This window comes from Schistocerca cancellata, chromosome 2, assembly GCF_023864275.1.
Source record: "Schistocerca cancellata isolate TAMUIC-IGC-003103 chromosome 2, iqSchCanc2.1, whole genome shotgun sequence".
NCBI classification, from domain to species: Eukaryota; Metazoa; Arthropoda; class Insecta; order Orthoptera; family Acrididae; genus Schistocerca; species Schistocerca cancellata.
Window position 1 is genome coordinate 1151259261 of NC_064627.1, and position 19994 is coordinate 1151279254.

The window sequence follows — 19994 nt, forward strand, 5'->3', positions numbered from 1 at the left end:
TTGGAAAAGTTGTGGAGTTCGGTTACTCAGCAGCTAAAAGTTGCTGAGTTCATGTGAACTGGTTCTACTTTCACTGGGTGTGGTGTGTTGGAAGCATTGGAACTCGCAGCTCATCTGATACCGGCGGCAACACACAAATCATACACAGACCTGTTGGTAGACGATGTTTGCAACAAGCTCGTCTCCCTACCCCTGAGGAGTAGAACGTGTTAAATCGTAGGACGCCACGTAATTGGTGTTTCACACTCTACAGACTTGAAAAAGCGTAATATGAGAGACCAATAACAGCAACGGCGCGATATACGTTCTCTGCTGCAAGCTTTCGCATTTTGCTGAGTCCAAGCCATCAAGAGACACTGTCATCGGAAAGTCAGACGCTACACTGACGTCGGTAGGTGTTGGTAATTCAGTGGTATCTAGAGGTGAATTAAGTTATGCTTAAGTGCAAATCACAGATTATATATCAGGTAGCTTTGGCTCTTCCAATCACTTTTTAATGCTTCACGATCTGGGACCGATTCCCAGCCAGGCGCCACCTTTGATGGACAGCATGAAGCTGTTCGGCTTGATCTGCAGAGGTATCGGCGTCTTCTCGACCACGCGGAGGGTGAACTTCGACAGCAGGTAGACCAGCATCACCTTCAACTCCAGCAGTGCGAACCTCTGGGCTGGAACACGGATGGTTCATCCAGTGAAGAAACGTACGTAAACTAAATAGCCAGCGCTGAGTACAGGTAAAACTTAGCACACACAAAAAATGCACGTATTTTCGTAGACATTTCTATTATTACTGATTATCGTGATGAAAACTGCATGCTCATCATATGGGAAGTCCATCTGTTAAAATGTGGCGTCCGTTTAGTTAGGATTTGAATACTCCGATACTTGTAAGCAGATTGTTATGATTTTAGGCAAAGGTATAAAGCAACATAATACACATGCCTGAAGATGGCATAAGCACCCTGAACCCAGTAGCGGTAATAAAAACAGTCCAGCTGCGACTGAGGTGGTTTGTTAGTATTGTATGACGTTACTCGTATTCCTTGAAGACGTGATGGACAGTGTGAGATGTGCAAAGAAGTCAGACTGTTCATATTATTCACGTGCAACATAATGAATTGACTTAACATTACAAAAGTATTAATGTATTACAACGCTCATTGTAATTATGTCATAACACAGAAATGTTAACTTTGAGTTTCTTGTGAAAGCCATCTTCTTGGGACAGAAGCATTTGACCAACAGAAAAATTTCAGTTCTGTATTAAACTTCGCAAAATTAGCCACAACTTACTTCAAATGCTCTGTTAGATTTTGCAGTACACTTACAGCTTCCTCCTGTCTGTAGTACTTATTAGCCCTACAAATTCCTCTAGAAGCAATTTTTGCATTTAGTATTACATTTCAAGTGATGGAAAACGCTGTTCTCTTTATGGTAAAAAAAAAAAAAATAACAAAATGAAAGGAATTATATAAATAGCTAGGAGTAACAATACCTAAATGAGTCAGAAAAATAGAAATTAGGGTAGAGCTGTAAGAGGAGCGTAATTGGTCACTGAGGCTGCTGTTGAAGGTGAGGCAGCAGTGAGATGGGATGGGATGCAGGGACGCGAATAACTGGTTGTAGGTAAGACGAGTATGGTATGAGCCTATACCTTTAACTTACGACAGCTACTTTACATGTTCAGGTACGTCTGTTTGGTAACTCAAACACAGCCAGATGATAGAAGTATGACTCTCATAACAAGCAGCTATGTGAGGTTTTTTTCTTTTCTTTTTTTCCAAGAAAACTTTTCATTGGTGCATGGCAGAACATGATAGTAGTTTTTGATAATATTAAATGGGAAAACATTTCCTTATGTTCTGCAAAATTATATTTGTTTTTTAACTGTTCATGTTTTGGGTTCTTAGGCCGTCTGCAGGTGACAACCGAATGTCGCAAAAACAGTAAGAAATGATGTGCGACTTAAACGCATAATTGATTGTGCAAAAGATACAAAATTGATGCATAATGTTAACAAAGCAAAACATTATAATTTTTTTATTACAAAAGGGGGGAGGGGACAAAGTTTTTAAATGGACGTGCATTTAACAGTGGATAAGAAGCAAGGTGATTTTTTACAATTTGAACCTAGTATCAATAACTTAATTTAACAAATGAGAAAAAGGAAACTGAGTCTGACCACTTACTACGAAGCTGGCATTCTGTGCCATGTATTTCCGACCAGATAAACCAAACACGTGACACACAATATAATGTTAAATGATCAGACTGAATGTACTCTTTCCTGTTTGTTACGTTTGTTACAAATACTAGATTCAAGCCATAAATACATAAGCTATTAAATATATCTCAACGTAAGAATTTTGTTCCTCCACCTTTTCAGTTAATGTAATTTAATTTTAAGTGTGCAAAAAAGAAAAATGTTTTCCTATCTAAACATTAGACGCCATTTTTGTATCTTTTGTACGAATAGTATCTGTGAGGGTCGCAAGTAATTATCATCGCCAGAAGATGGCCTAAGACCCGAAAGCTGGCTTGCGACCAAACAAATGTAATTTTGCAGAACATTAGAAAGTGATTTCCTATTTAGCATTAAAATAAGGAAGTTCAGATCAATAGTATGTAATGACACTTTCAGTAGAATTAAGGTTTCTCTTGAATAAAATTTTTTTGGCTTTTCCAGTTACATTGTGATAGGCACTACCCTCTAAAATATTAAATCAATCTAAACTGTTTCGGCTGAAGTGAGTGCAGGGGGTGCTGCCATCATTAGCAGCAAGCTGCACACGCTGTATCTGCGATGCGACTGCATTTTCAGAATCGATGTCCCGTTTCCGAATCTCTTCGTACCATGATCAAGTTGTCTAAATGATTAACCGATCGTAGCTGTCAGAAATGGCTTCCGAGCAGCAGCTGAACAGAGAAGACAGAATTCTATCGTCTCTGTACTTAGAAGAGACTTGTCGCCGTAACAGAGGTTGTTAACGCGGAAGTGTACGTTGGGGCTAGACTGGGAGGCAGGTAGTCAGAATGCTGCTTATGGAAGACGTTTTCACAGCTTGACTTTCTCCTGCACTGGGTGGAGAGATGGTGTCTTAAGGTTCGCACAAATGTACCAGATTAAAGTTTGGCGGGACGCATCGGTCAATTTAACACACCACAGCTGCGACTGCTTTCAGTGATCTCCTGGAGTAGCCTCTTCACAATAATGCCGCTAATTGTGATGCTGTGCGCATGCACCATCTTTCTCGTGGTGGAATGTCGGGATTCGTGGGTCCGTATGATCATGCACTGTTTTATCTTAATTCTTCTGGTTGGTTATTATTAGGTAAAAAGTCCTACCGTGACGACCAATTTCGACTTCACGTTTCCATGCACAACCTAACGTCAGAAAAGGTAACTTCATTTGGGTGTCCGGGAGCTTTTTTGCCATATAACTTGTTTAGCTGTACTGTTTTATGAAACACCCAAATATAAACCAAGTTATCCTCAACGTGCAGCTGGCTTAATTCTGTTGTGTATGGCAACCCTCTGATTTCTTATGATCTTTGGGGTAGGTTGACTAGCAGTTGTGGGAGTATCAATAATTGAACTTTTACACCTAACAACGGTGCTAATTAACTTCCTACGAGGGTCGCCTCAGGAGTTATGCACACTGTAAGACAGAATCGAAGAAAATAATTTATTTCACAATATACCTTTACGGGCTTTCAGTACAATTTCCATTCTTGCTTATGGCAGCTTCTCAACGTTTTGGCAATCTCTGTACGCCGGATAGGCCATCTTAATTGTTGAGATTTCTGATTACTCCGATAACAGCAGTGCGAGCTTCGTCAGTTGTACCAAAACGTTTTCGACAACGTTGTTTCTTCAATCTGGGAGACAAATCAAAGTCTGATGGGTTCGTATCAGGATTGTGTGGTGGGTGGTGAAGTACTGACCATCCACATTTGTCGAGCGTTTCTCTCAGTGGTAGGACAAGTTGCGCTCTTGCATTATCGCGAGAAACCAGGACACCAGCTGCAAGCGTGGAGAGTGGGAACTTTTCCACTTTGACGATTGGGACTTCGGTTCTGGCTCAGAATCTCGTATCCAGATTTCAACAAGTGTGACAATACTTTCGGGAACTGTTCTTCTGCTGCCAGATAACGCTGAAGCAATTCTTCTGCGATTCTTTTGCAACCTCCTTTCTGCTCTTCACTCTTATCATGCGGAACCCAACTGGCAGCCATTTCTCTCACCTTTAACTATTCAGTTCTTATTTTTCAAACTGGAGGTTCAGCCACTCTGACCTCATGCGCTATTCCCTCGCGTGTCTTTCGTCGATCCTCTCGGAAAACGTGATTAACAGTAACCATTCACGGAAACGTGGAAATCACCGTGATACTGTGCTATGATCCACTACACTATCCCACACACCGCTCTCAAAGCGTTGTGAATTTGCGTTGCGTTCTTTACACGCAGGTACTCGACTCGGTTTTGATGTAGGACGCTGCCCACTACCTGTAATTCGACCTGACTCGGTTTCAGCTTCCGTTTTAAAACTGAATGGGTCACGATACAGCCACGCAAACCGGTAAACCCAGATACACTGATCAGCCAGAACATTACGATCACTGACCTGATGACGATACAAACCCGTCCAGGCGATAGCAGCGTCACCTGGCGAGGAACGACTGCTGGCCAGACACACGCACGGTGCCTGTAGTATCGGTGAGCAGGCTGTCCGTGTGTAGAAAAATGGCTCTGAGCACTATGGGACTTAACATCTATGGTCATCAGTCCCCTAGAACTTAGAACTACTTAAACCTAACTAACCTAAGGACAGCACACAACACCCAGCCATCACGAGGCAGAGAAAATCCCTGACCCCGCCGGGAATCGAACCCGGGAACCCGGGCGTGGGAAGCGAGAACGCTACCGCACGACCACGAGATGCGGGCCCGTGTGTAGAACTGGGACGGCGCGTGGTCTACCTGAATCTGACTTAGGGCAGATTGTGATGGCGCCGAGGCTCGGCACGAACATTTCGCTAACTGTGCGACTTGTCGGGTGTTCGAGGAGCGCCGTGGCGAGTGTCTTCAACACGTGGCGAAGCGAAGGTCTACATCTACATCTACATCTACGTGATCACTCTGCTATTCACAATAAAGTGCCTGGCAGAGGGTTCAATGAACCACGTTCATGCTGCCTCTCTACCGTTCCACTGTCGAACGGCACGCGGGAAAAACGAGCACTTAAATTTCTCCGTGCGAGCCCTGATTTATCTTATTTTATCGTGATGATCACTTCTCCCTATGTAGGTGGGTGCCAACAGATTGTTTTGGCAATCGGAGGAGAAAACTGGTGACTGAAATTTCATGAGAAGATCCCGTCGCAACGAAAAACGACTTTGTTTTAATGATTGCCACTCCACGTATCATGTCTGTGACACTATCTCCCCTATTTCGCGATAATACAAAACGACCTGCCGTTCTTTGTACTTTTCCGATGTCATCCGTCAGTCCCACCTGATGCGGATCCCACACCGCACAGCAGTACTCCAGAATAGGGTGGACAAGCGTAGTGTACGCAGTCTCTTTGATAGACCTGTTGCACCTTCTAAGTGTACTGCCAATGAATCACAGTCTTTGGTTTGCCCTACCCACAATATTATCTATGTGATCGTTCCAACGTAGGTTATATGTAATTGTAATCCCTAAGTACTTAGTTGAATTTACAGCCCTCAGATTTGTGTGACTTATCGCGTAATCGAAATTTAGCTGATTTCTTTTAGTACTCATGTGAATAACTTCGCAATTTTCTTTATGCAGGGTCAATTGCCACTTTTCGCACCATACAGATATCTTATCTAAATGATTTTGCAAGTCATTTTGATCATTAATGACTTTAAAAGATGGTAAATGACAGCAAACAATCTAAGACGGCTACTCAGATTGTGTCCTATGCCGTTAATATAGATCAGGAACAATAGAGGGCCTATAAGGCATCCTTGGGGAACGCTGGATATTACTTCTGTTTTACTCGATGACTTTCCGTCTATTACTACGAACTGTGACCTTTATGACAGGAAATCACCAATCCAGTCGCACAACTGAGGTGATACTCCGTAGGCAATCAGTTTGATTAGAAGACGCTTGTGAGGAACGGTTTCGAAAGCCTTCAGGAAATCTAAAACTGTGGAATCAATTTGACATCCCCTGTCAATAGGACTTATTACTTTGTGAGTATAAAGAGCTAATTGTGTATCACAAGAACGATATTTTCTGAATCCGTGCTGACTATATGGCAATAAATCGTTTTCTTCGAGGTACTTCATAATGTTCGAATACAGTACATGTTCTAACACCCTACTGCAAATCGACGTTAGTGATAAGAACCTGTAATTCAGCGGATTACTCCTACTTCCCTTTTTGGGTATTGGCGTGACTTGAGCAATTTTCCAGTCTTTAGGTACGGATCTTTCTGTGAGCGAGTAGTTGTAAATAATTGCTAAATATGGAGCTATTTTATCAGCGTACTCTGAGAGCCCCCCCCCCCCCCCCCCCCCCCCCCCATGAACCATGGACCTTGCCGTTGGTGGGGAGGCTTGCGTGCCTCAGCGATACAGATAGCCGTACCGTAGGTACAACCACAACGGAGGGGTGTCTGTTGAGAGGACAGACAAACGCGTGGTTCCTGAAGACGGGCAGCAGCCTTTTCAGTAGTTGCATGGCGAACAGTCTGGATGATTGACTGATCTGGCCTTGTAACAATAACCAAAAAGACCTTGCTGTGCTGGTACTGCGAACGGCTGAAAGCAAGGGGAAACTACGGCCGTAATTTTTCCCGAGGGCATGCAGCTTTACTGTATGATTAAATGATGATGGCGTCCTCTTGGGTAAAATATTCCGGAGGTAAAATAGTCCCCCATTCGGATCTCCGGGCGGGGACTACTCAAGAGGATGTCGTTATCAGGAGAAAGGAAACTGGCGTTCTACGGATCGGAGCGTGGAATGTCAGATCCCTTAATCGGGCAGGTAGGTTAGAAAATTTAAAAAGGGAAATGGATAGGTTAAAGTTAGATATAGTGGGAATTAGTGAAGTTCGGTGGCAGGAGGAACAAGACTTCTGGTCACGTGACTACAAGGTTATAAACACAAAGTCAAATAGGGGTAATGCAGGAGTAGGTTTAATAATGAATAGGAAAATAGGAATGCGGGTAAGCTACTACAAACAGCATAGTGAACGCATTATTGTGGCCAAGATAGATACGAAGCCCACACCTACTACAGTAGTACAAGTTTATATGCCAACTAGTTCTGCAGATGACGAAGAAATTGAAGAAATGTATGATGAAATAAAAGAAATTATTCAGATTGTGAAGGGAGACGAAAATTTAATAGTCATGGGTGACTGGAATTCGAGTGTAGGAAAAGGGAGAGAAGGAAACGTAGTAGGTGAATATGTATTGGGGCTAAGAAATGAAAGAGGAAGCCGCCTGGTGGAATTTTGCACAGAGCACAACTTAATCATAGCTAACACTTGGTTTAAGAATCATGATGGAAGGTTGTATACATGGAAGAACCCTGGATATACTAAAAGGTATCAGATAGATTATATAATGGTAAGACAGAGATTTAGGAACCAGGTTTTAAATTGTAAGCCATTTCCAGGGGCAGATGTGGACTCTGACCACAATCTATTGGTTATGACCTGTAGATTAAAACTGAAGAAACTGCAAAAAGGTGGGAATTTAAGGAGATGGGACCTGAATAAACTGAAAGAACCAGAGGTTGTAAAGAGTTTCAGGGAGAGCATAAGGGAACAATTGACAGGAATTGGGGAAAGAAATACAGTAGAAGAGGAATGGGTAGCTTTGAGGGATGAAGTAGTGAAGGCAGCAGAGGATCAAGTAGGTAAAAAGACGAGGGCTAGTAGAAATCCTTGGGTAACAGAAGAAACATTGAATTTAATTGATGAAAGGAGAAAATATAAAAATGCAGTAAATGAAGCAGGCAAAAAGGAATACAAACGTCTCAAAAATGAGATCGACAGGAAGTGCAAAATGGCTAAGCAGGGATGGCTAGAGGACAAATGTAAGGATGTAGAGGCTTATCTCACTAGGGGTAAGATAGATCTACATCTACATCTACATCCATACTCCGCAAGCCACCTGACGGTGTGTGGCGAAGGGTACCTTCAGTACCTCTATCGGTTCTCCCTTCTATTCCAGTCTTGTATTGTTCGTGAAAGAAGCCTACAGGAAAATTAAAGAGAGCTTTGGAGATAAGAGAACCACTTGTATGAACATCAAGAGCTCAGATGGAAACCCAGTTCTAAGCAAAGAAGGGAAAGCAGAAAGGTGGAAGGAGTATATTGAGGGTCTACACAAGGGCGATGTACTTGAGGACAATATTATGGAAATGGAAGAGGATGTAGATGAAGATGAAATGGGAGATACGATACTGCGTGAAGAGTTTGACAGAGCACTGAAAGACCTGAGTCGAAACAAGGCCCCCGGAGTAGACAACATTCCATTGGAACTACTGACGGCCTTGGGAGAGCCAGTCCTGACAAAACTCTACCATCTGGTGAGCAAGATGTATGAGACAGGTGAAATACCCTCAGACTTCAAGAAGAATATAATAATTCCAATCCCAAAGAAAGCAGGTGTTGACAGATGTGAAAATTACCGAACTATCAGTTTAATAAGCCACAGCTGCAAAATACTAACACGAATTCTTTACAGACGAATGGAAAAACTAATAGAAGCCAACCTTGGGGAAGATCAGTTTGGATTCCGTAGAAATACTGGAACACGTGAGGCAATACTGACCTTACGACTTATCTTAGAAGAAACCTACGTTTCTAGCATTTGTAGACTTAGAGAAAGCTTTTGACAATGTTGACTGGAATACTCTCTTTCAAATTCTAAAGGTGGCAGGGGTAAAATACAGGGAGCGAAAGGCTATTTACAATTTGTACAGAAACGAGATGGCAGTTATAAGAGTCGAGGGACATGAAAGGGAAGCAGCGAGGGGAAGGGAGTAAGACAGGGTTGTAGCCTCTCCCCGATGTTATTCAATCTGTATATTGAGCAAGCGGTAAAGGAAACAAAAGAATATTTCGGAGTAGGTATTAAAATCCATGGAGAAGAAATAAAAACTTTGAGGTTTGCCGATGACATTGTAATTCTGTCAGAGACAGCAAAGGACTTGGAAGAGCAGTTGAACGGAATGGATGGTATCTTGAAGGGAGGATATAAGATGAACATCAACAAAAGCAAAACGAGGATAATGGAATGTAGTGGAATTAAGTCGGGTGATGCTGAGGGAATTAGATTAGGAAATGAGACACCTAAAGTAGTAAAGGAGTTTTGATATTTGGGGAGCAAAATAACTGATGATGGTCGAAGTAGAGAGGATATAAAATTTAGACTGGCAATGGCAAGGAAAGCGTTTCTCAAGAAGAGAAATTTGTTAACATCGAGTATAGATTTAAGTGTCAGGAAGTCGTTTCTGAAAGTATTTGTATGGAGTGTAGCCATGTATGGAAGTGAAACATGGACGGTAAATAGTTTGGACAAAAAGAGAATAGAAGCTTTCGAAATGTGGTGCTACAGAAGAATGCTGAAGATTAGATGGGTAGATCACATAAGTAATGAGGAGGAATTGAATAGAATTAGGGAGAAGAGAAATTTGTGGCACAAATTGAGTAGAAGAAGAGACATATTCTGAGGCAGCAAGGAATCACCAATTTAGTATTGGAGGGCAGCGTGGAGGGAAAAAATCGTAGAGGGAGACCAAGAGATCAATACACTAAGCAGATTCAGAAGGATGTAGGTTGCAGTAGGTACTGGGAGATGAAGAAGCTTGCACAGGATAGAGTAGCATGGAGAGCTGCATCAAACCAGTCTCAGGAGTGAAGATCACAACAACAACAACTCTGAGAGGAACCCGACTGCTATACAATCTGGACCGGAGGCCTTGCCTTTGTTAAGTGAAACCACGTCCGGATTTTGTGGGGCTAGGCGGTGCCCCTCATTACGGATGTCGGATGTCGAATGCTGGGCAGACTGGTAAAACAGGACAGGCGGCGAACCGTGGCGGAACTAACACCAGATTTTTTAATGCTGGGCAGGGTACACGTGTGCCTGAACACACAGTGCACCGAACACTCCTAACAATGGGCCCCCATAGCCGACTACGCATGCGTGTGTCAATGTCAAAACCAGGACGTCGGCAAGTACGACCGAAGTGCGCACGTTGGTACAGTGGTGGAGCGTTGTATGATCTGATGAACCCCCATGCCTTCTTCATCATGTCGGTCGGGGGGCGCGACTCCGTCGTCTTCCAGGGGAACAGGTGCCTGACACCCGCGCTGCGCGACAGAGGCGAGCTGGCGGCGGCTCCGGCATCCGTGGGTGCAGTGGAGGTCGTGCGAGGCACCACGATGGCCGAGGAGTATTGTACACCCCGTACAACCCTTCATGACGATCCTGTTTCCCTACAGCAATGGCTTTTTTCGACAAGATATTGCGGCTCGTCACAAGGCCAGGAGTGTGATCGACTGGTTCGTGGAACACGGTGGTGAGTTCACATTGATGTGCTGGCTCCCCAGCTCGTCAGATATGAACCAGATCGAACATATCTGGGACGTGACTGAACGTGGCGTCAGAGGTCACCGCCCCCCACACCGGAATTCACGGGTGTCAGGTCACCTGTGTGTGCAGATGTGGTGCCAACTCCCTCCAGCCACCCACGAAAGCCTCATTGCGTTCCCGCCGTTATCCGTGCCGAAGATGAACGAACCGGCTACTAAGTGGGTCGTCATAATGTTCTGGATGATCAGTATGTACGACCGTCACAACTAAAATCTCGCTCACAACTGACATGAATTTCAACGCGATAACGCCACCTTAACAGTCGGGCATGTGCAGCGTGCAGGACTTTTGAAATGCCCCTCTTATGCGACACATAAAAAACACAGACCCAAATGAGCGTTCAATGCAGAATCTGTTGTTGTCTTCAGTCCGAAAAATTGTCTGAACCAGCTCTCGATGCTAGTCTATGTTGTGCAGTGCGTATAATTAACTGTTACCGCCGCTCTGGCTGTATTCATTTCTCAAGGGGTCACGAACTGACAGAAAGTGTAACAGCGGACGAAGGTTTCTGAGAAGACTACCGCCAGAGTCATTAAAAAAGTTTGTACGACTACACTGAATAAATGGTACGCTGCGCTGGCCTCACAGTACCGGCACACAGCTGTCATAAGACTGTGTTCTGCTACAGTCAATGCCGGTCGACAAAATAACACAGCAATATCTGAGACTAGGCACTTGCAAGTAAACTTAAAAATACATTTATAGTTTAACGAGGATCAAAATAACGTTCCATTGAATCAGAGCCTCAAGCGAAATACTATCCACTTAAATGCCAAAATTGAGTGCAGCCACATAATGACACCCAGTGTGTTTTTAAACAATTCTGTAGCAAGTGCAATAAACACAGTGCAGATGGTTTTGAGTAATAGCGAGCATGACGGGCGAAATACACGTAAAGTTTTTGTCACTCGCTTTCATTAAACATTTAATCATCAATAGTAACAGTGCAGTGGAAAATCTGTATCGACGGGTTAATTACGTTAAATAAGAACGTGTGGAGAAGATGAAGACATTAACAGGAACAGAAAATGGCTTACCGATGCAAATACGAGGTCCCACGCCGAACGGGATGTAGGTGAAGGGCTTGACGAGGTGCTTGTTCTCCGGGCTGAAGCGCTCCGGGTCGAAGCGCTCGGGGTCAGGGAAGTACTTCTCGTCGTGGTGGAAGGCGTGCGCGGGGATCCAGACGCCGTCTCCAGGCTCCAGCTGGAGGCCGTCCGGACAGCTGTCGGTGGGGGGCAGGCGGTACGGCTTGACGCACTTGCGGTCTGAGGCGGCGCCAGGGGTGTACATGCGCAGCGTCTCTGTGGACACGACCACAGCCGTCGGTTCCCGCTCGCCAGGAGCTTACATTCACAATACGGACTGGGCTGCAGGAAGCGCATGCGGCTGAGGAACATACGCAGAGTATAATCGTAAGATACAAAACACTGTACAATTCACTGGAGGCTGCGTCTCTATAGCAAAGACCAGGTGCCCAAGTAGTTACGATGTCTCATCACTGGTATGCGGACAACTATTAGTGGAGATTAATATTGGGCGTGCCCACACTTTGCCTTTATAACGGCTTGAAATCTGCGCCGGCCGGAGTGACCGAGGGGTTCTAGGCGCTACAGTCTGGAACCGCGCGACCGCTACGGTCGCAGGTTCTAATCCTGGCTCGGGCATGGATTTGTGTGATGTCCTTAGGTTAGTTGGGTTTAAGTAGTTCTAAGTTCTAGGGGACTGATGACCTCAGAAGTTAAGTCCCATAGTGCTCACAGCCATTTGAAATCTGCTGTGTACACTTTCAACAAGGTGTGGCTTTGAGCAGTATGGGACTTAACTTCTGAGGTCATCAGTCCCCTAGACGTAGAACTACTTAAACCCAACTAACCTACCACACACATCCATGACCGAGGCAGGATTCGAACCTGCGACCGTTGCAGCAGCAGCGCGGTTCCGGACTCAAGCGCCTAGAACCGCTCGGCCACAGTGGCCAGCTGTCTGTGGAGGAATGGCAACCCGCTCTTCCTCAGGAGCCGAAACCGGAGAAGGTGGTGAATGTTGGACGGTTGGGTCTGGAGCAGAGTCGACTTTCTAACCGATCCCAAAGGTAAGCCCCTGGGTTCTGGTAGGAACGCTGGTCTGGACGGTCTACTCCGTTTCAGGAATGCTGTTGCGCACAAACCACTGCTTTATGGTAAGGTGCATTGTCGTATTGACACAATCATCGTCTCCAAATGTTCCTCTACTGCATGTTGCACACTGTGTTGTGAAGTGTGTTCGTTTTCTTCCGCATTCAACGTTCTGTTAACAGTAACAAGGACACCACACACACAAATCACGGAGACCATAGCCACACCGTAACACCACCTCTCCCGTACTTCGTTACATACAAAGACAGGTAACGTTCCTAGCCATCCGCCAAACCTCAATCCTTCCATCGAGCTGTCGCAAGGCGCAGTGCGATTTCTAATCCAGTATCACTCGTTTCCAGTCATCTGCAATCCAGTGCCGTCCCTGTTTACATCATTTCAAGTATCGCTTAATATTGGCCACAAATCTGTGCGGTCTATCAGGAGGTGCTCGAACATTGTACCCATTCCTTTTAACTTCCTATGCACAGCCATTGTGCTTGTTAGACTGCTGGTAGCGTTTAAAGAACGGTATTTGTAACCAACAGCTGAACAAATAAACCTTTATCCTCTACTGTTTCCCGTGTCTCAGATCGTCATCACAGGAAGAAAAGGCAAAAACATGAGATGCAAAAGAAATTCACTTTTCTCTTCGGTGGTTCGAAAGTCTACGACTTGACACTACGTACACGTGACAATCTATCACACAGCGTGACCTTAAACAGCATCAAATTGGTCTTACAATCGTACACGACAAAATGAGGAGGAAGCACTTTGTAACCCACGAGTGATTCATCATCCTGCTTGTTTCGTGCGACGTTTCACAGCCGCCCTCCGCAGTGTTCGGCTGGTTCCTGCCCGTCGGCGCTTAAGGTCTTCTGGTTTAGTGAACCTGTGGTTGTTCCTTTGGGTTTCCCTTCCGCAATGACATTAGCAGCAGTCCATTTTGGCACATTCAGAATAGTTGAAATGTTCCAAAGGATTTGTTACTCAAGTTACATCCAATGAATATTCCACATACGAAGGCACTGAGCTCTCTTTGCCAACCCATTATTGTGTTAGTGCTTCTCTACTGACAGCACAATAGCCTTCGTCTCCTTTAACAAACGGCGGGTCCGCCTCGCGTCACATGTAGTGATCAAAGCCATATCTGTAAATTTGCGGTAACATGTTACGGCACCAAACCGCTGAGGTCATCGGTCCCTAAGCTTACGCACTACTTGATCTAACTTAGACTAACTTTCGCTAAGGACAGCACACACACTCACGCCCGAGGCAGGACCACTATCAGCTTGCACATCGTGGGGTCTGCGCCACGCTCAAACCCTGTCATCAGCTCTTACCAGCTGAAATCGGGATTCATATGATCAAGCTACGGTTTTCCAGTCGTCTAGGGTCCAACCGATATGGCCACAAGTCACCTCAGTATACAGCCTGAACAGTATTACACTTTCTTCAGTACACACCCTGGGTGTTCCTTTCACTTGGAATCATGTCTCGCTACTAGGCGCTATCCACTGAGATTCCTCTTGCTAGTAAGTCCTCAATTGAAACACCTTGTTCCGATCTCCCGTAAACACATATCATATCTTACTAGTCGACATACGGAGCCATATCGAAGGCTTTCCATATGTCGTCAACGGGTATAGCAAGCACAGTTTCAGACAATTGTTGCTTGCGGAATACGTGATGGTTCCTACATGGATTATCGGTCTCCAAAAGAGTCACTATGGACTACGACACTGAGAAGTACAATGGCAGCCAAGGAATGCATCATTCCCTTAGGGAGTAAGAGGCACTTACGGGTATTGGTTAACGAAAAACCGCACCAGTTGCTGATTTATTCTTTATTTAAGTAGACATTCAGGTGCGTGGACTTAAAGAAGATATCAGCAAGTGCAGCGGGCTCTCAGTGACTGAGCTTACAGTTGCGAATCAACAGCAGTCTCTAAACGTGGACAGACTTATAATCTACGAATACACTGCGTCGGATGTGAGTTTGCGGCTTTACGAGTGCACGCTAGTAAGATCTTGTGGAATGCACGCTCTTACAAAACATCTCTGAGTGGAACCGGTGTCTTCAGCTTACCAGAGACGACCATGTCGAGGTACTGGCTGGCCACGACCTGCTCGTAGCCGGGCTGCCCCCCGCTCATCTCCATCAGCTGGTCCACCTCCTGCTGCAGCCGCCGCTGCACGCCGCCGTTCGTCGCCAGCAGGTAGCTGCAGAATGTCAGCACGGTCGCCACGGTCTCGAAGCCAGCGAAGAAGAAAAGCATCGCCTGCGCAGCCACGTCTTCGTCGGTGAGTCCTGTTCAACGTAGGACAAGACGTCAACAGAACTGACAACGATTTATTCAACAGTTTGGAAAGCAACGAAATTCGTCAGGCAAGAACAATACTGACGTATTAGTGGGCTGTATGCAGTTTATTCAGTGCTATGAATGAAACTCGTAGTCAGCATCACTGAGAGCTGTTCCCACAGGTTGACAAGTTATATGCTTGACCGTGCATCATCGCTGTGTATCAGAACTGGAGATGACGTAATACGGATACCAGTAACTGCAACGGTGATGTACCATGAAAATACATCATCACCTGACTGTTATTCGTATCTGTTTCTTATCTAACTGGTTACAGTCACACTGAAGACGATTTCTTTAGACCCAGAGTCAAAGCTATTCGAATGTAATCACAGTGAGCTGACAATTGCAACAGCACATCATTTGAGAAGTGTGTTTTCTTAATATGTGAAAGCGCATCAGTAGAATTTTTTCAATACGCAAAGTATGCAGTGTGTACAGGCACTCACTTACGTAATCATGTACTCCAGACCCACCAAATTAATCTTAAGTAAGGTTCGTATTCATTTGTTTTGTGTGATGAGTTCTGGCATGGCCATGAAATGAACTGTTACATTGAAAGTTGATATATTTTAAACGGCTAGGAAAAGGAATCGTGGTAATAATGTCACATCATCGTTGCTTATTTTCCCTCTAGAGGAGACGGAACGCCATATCCAGCTAATGTTAAATACGAGTCATCAGTTTTCTGATCGGAATGGTGCGGTCAGCAACGAATTGCGCTCCTGTGCCATCCTCTTCATCCCAGAGCAGCAATTGCTACCTACGTCCTTAGTTATTTGCTGGTTACATTCCGTTCTCCGTCTTCTGCTTCAGTTTTTACCCTCCACAGCTCCATCTGGTACCATGGAAGTTATTTCCTGACGTCTTAACAGATGATCTATCATCCTTTCCCTTCTTCTTGTCATTGTTTTCCTCCTCGTTTCTTACCATATCACCTCCACCTAATTTTTCAACATTCTTCTGTAGCACTGCATCTCAAATGCATCGATTCTCTTCTTTTACGGTTTTCCCGCGGCCCATGTTTCACTATCATACAATCCTGTTCTCCAGACGTACGTTCTCAGAAATTTTTTCCTCAAATTAAGGCCTACGTTTAATGCTAGCAGATTTCTTGGCCAGGAATGCCCTTTTCCAAGTGCTAGTCCGCTTTTTATGTCCTCCTTGCCCTGTCCATCGTATTTATTTTGTCTACCTAGATAGCAGAATTCGTTAACCTCACCAGTTCTGATATTAAGTTTCACTCTGTACTCGTTTTTGCTGTTTCTCATTACGATCATCTTCCTTCGATTTTCTCTCCATCAGTATTCCGTACTCAGAACGCTCGATCCATTCAATAGATCCTGTAACTCCTCATCGCCTTCACTAAGGACAGCAATGTCATGAGCGAATATTAGCAATGATATCCTTTCACCTCGAATTTTTATCCCTCTCTTGAACCTTTCTTTTATTTCCATCTTTGCTTCTTCAATCTATACATTGAACAGTAGGGGCGAAAAACTACATCCTTATCTTACGCCCTTTATAATTCGAGCATTTCGTTCTTGGCATTCTACTCTTATTATTCCCTCTTTCTTCTGTACATGTTGTATATTACACCTCTCTCCCTATAGCTCACACCCACTTTACTTTCCTCGGAATGTCGGACATCTTGCACCATTTTACACTGTCGAACGCCTGACGCAGGTAGACAGGTCTTAGGAATCTGTCTTGATTTTTCTTTAGTTTTGCTTCCATTACCAACCTCAATGTCAAAACTGTTTCTCTGTTGCTATTACCTTTCCTAAAGCCAAACTGATCGTCATCTAACATATCCTCAATTTTCTTTTCCATTCTTATGTATATTATTCTTGTCAACATATGTATGAGTTGTTAAGCTGATTGTACGATAATTTTCGCACTTGTCAGCTCTTGCAGCCTTCGGAACTGGGTGGATGATATTTCCCGGAAGTAAGATAGTGTATCACCAGATTCGTATATTCTACACACCAGTGTGAATAATCATTTTGGTGCCTCTTCCCAGAATGATTTTAGAAATTCTGATGGAATGTAATATATTTCTTGTTTGATCTTAAGTCTTCCAAAGCTCTTGTAAATTCTGATCCTAATACTGGATCCCCTATCTCTTACCTATTGACTCCTACTTCTTATTCTGTCAAATCAGACAAATCTGCCCCTCCCAGAGGCCTTCAACGTACTCTTTCCCCATATCCGCTCTCTCCTCTGGATTTAGCAGTGGAACTCCCATTGCATTCTTAATGTTACCATCCTTGTTTTTAATTTCATCGATGGTTGTTTTGACTTTTCTGTTTGTGTCAGTTCTTTCATTGGCTTAGGAATGAAATAAATGGGAGTCACAGCGAAATTAAGGCGAAATGGGTGCATGGAAAATGAGAAGAATATATATTTCTCAATTTCCCTAAGCATTTTTTTACTTCCTTCTTTCATCTACCAACTGAAGTATTTCTTCTGTTACCCGTGGTTTATTCGCAGTTTCCTTCTTTGCACCAATGTTTTTTCTGACTTCTGTGACTGCCCTTTTCAGAGGCGTCCATTCCTCTTCAACTGAACTGCCTACAGAGCTATTCTTTATCGCAGTCACTATAGCCAAAGACCAGTTAAAGCAAATGTCTTCATTCCTCAGTACTTCCGTATCCCACTTCTTTGCGTTTTGATTCTTCCTGACTAGCCTCTTAAACTTCAGTCTATTCTTCATCACTAGTAAATTGTGACCTGAGTCTATATTTGCATTTGGGTACGTCTTTCACCCCAGTATCTGATTTCGGAATCTCTACCCGACCGTGATGTAATCTAACTGAAGTCTTTCGATATCTCCCGGCCTTTTCCAAGTATACCTCCTGCTCCTGTGATTCTTGAACAGAGTATTCGCTGTTACGAGCTGAAATTTATTGCAGAACTCGATCAGCCTCTCTCCTCTCTCATTCGTTGTACCTAGCCCACATTCTCCTGTAACCCCTTTCTTCTACCGCTTCCCCTACAATCGCACTGCACTCCCCCATGACTATTAGATTTTCATCTCTCTTTACGTACTGAATTACCCGTTTAGTATCCTCATATAATTTCTCTGTCTCTTTATCTTCAGTTTGTGCCTTCGGCAGGAATACTTGAAATATCGTTGTCGATGCTGGTTTGCTGTCGATTCTGATGAGAACAACCTCATCTCTGGACTGTTCATCGTAACACACTCTCTGCTCTACCTTCCTATTCATAACGAAGCATACTCCCGTTACAACATTTTCTGCTACTGTTGAAGTTGCCCTGTATTTCGTGTGCTCTTCATTTCACTTCACTGATCCCCAGAATATCTAGAATGAGCCTTTGTATTTCCCTTTTCAGATTTTCTAGCTTCCCTAGCATGTGCAAGCACCTGACATTCCACGCCCCGACTCGTAGTACGTTATCCTTTCGTTGGTTATTCAATCTTTTTCTGATGGTCACCGCCCCCTTGGGAGTCACCTCCCGGAGATCCAAATGGGGGACTATTCCGGAATCTTTTGCCAATAGAGTGGTCATCATGACACTTTTTCAATACAGGCCACACGTCGTGTCAATAAACACTACGTGCCTTTAAAGCAGTGGTTTCCACTGCTTTCTGCATCCTCATGCCGCTGGTGATAGCCGATTCTCCCGCCTTTAGGGCCAGTTTCCCACTCCAAGGCAAGAGAGTGCCCCGAATCTCTGTCCGTTCCTCCACCCTCTTAGACAAAGTCGTTGGTAGAATAAGGGAGACTTCTTATGCCGGGAGTCTTCGGCTGCCGGTACAGATAATTTTTTATTGAAAATTTAAGCGGTGGCGGGGTTTGAACCCAATACAGATTACTAATCAACGATGCTACCCACAAACCAAGGGTGTCACCACCTGCCATATTTATGTATCTTTATCTCTGGATTTGTTGCAGCTAGAGTTTTTAAATTTGGACTGCTATTTTCAACAGGTATTTTTATTTCACTGAATTAGAATCAATATTTTTTCTTCCTTGGTAACATACATATGATTTTTTCCGTTAAGCCGTTTTCAACTGGAAACATTTCTGCGGAACTCTATCTAATTCAGAGAACGGCTTGTACTTGTCGCAATTGTAATTGAACAGCTCCTACTAATATTCTGTAGCATTTCTGAAATTCTGAATATCATGGTTAATTTGTTTCTGGGGCAAAGATAAGTATCACACTGAAAATGTGAAATGTTACAAAATTCGATTAAAGTAATTTGTTATGAAAATTCACAAATAACTCTAATTTTATAATCAAAAAGTGTCCAGCAGAAAAATCCCGGTCATCTCCCGGTTCTTCTTGTTTACGTGGAAGCTCTCTTCCCTTTGTCGCCCGTGCATTCTTGTTGTTTAATTCAGCTGACACTGAACCTCGTGCACTCACACACTGTCCGTGTGCTGTCCAGACAACCTTCTGATGGTATTAACAACAGGAACAACGCAGACCCTTTCCAGAACCCTTAATCTACTCACGTGGCCTCAATAAATAACTCTTTTTTTCTGAGTACGACCGTGAAGACATTTCATTAGATTGTTGTTGTTGTTGTTGTTGTTGTGGTCTTCAGTCCTGAGACTGGTTTGATACAGCTCTCCATGCTACTCTATCCTGTGCAAGCTTCTTCATCTCCCAGTGCGTACTGCAGCCAACATCCTTCTGAATCTGCTTAGTGTATTCATCTCTTGGTCCCCCTCTACGATTTTTACCCTCCACGCTGCCCTCCAATACTAAATTTGTGATCCCTTGATGCCTCAGATCATGTCCTACCAACCGATCCCTTCTTCTAATCAAATTGTGCCAAAAACTCCTCTTCTCCCCAACACTATTCAGTACCTCCTCATTAGTTATGTGATC

At 44.0% G+C, this 19994-nt stretch overlaps 1 protein-coding gene across 1 annotated transcript in view; it reads right to left on the reverse strand.

The window, feature by feature from the left end:
• Nucleotides 1–384: 384 nt before the first annotated feature.
• Nucleotides 385–19994, reverse strand: part of LOC126163191 (cytochrome P450 9e2-like) — a 35386-nt gene continuing 15776 nt past the window's right edge. Inside the window, exons 6-8 of the mRNA XM_049920143.1 lie at nucleotides 14855–15076; nucleotides 11686–11952; nucleotides 385–668 (exon numbers count right to left, since the gene is read on the reverse strand). Coding sequence (XP_049776100.1) covers nucleotides 502–668; nucleotides 11686–11952; nucleotides 14855–15076 — 656 coding nt within the window. The 3' untranslated portion in view covers nucleotides 385–501. The remainder of the gene's footprint in view (nucleotides 669–11685; nucleotides 11953–14854; nucleotides 15077–19994) is intronic.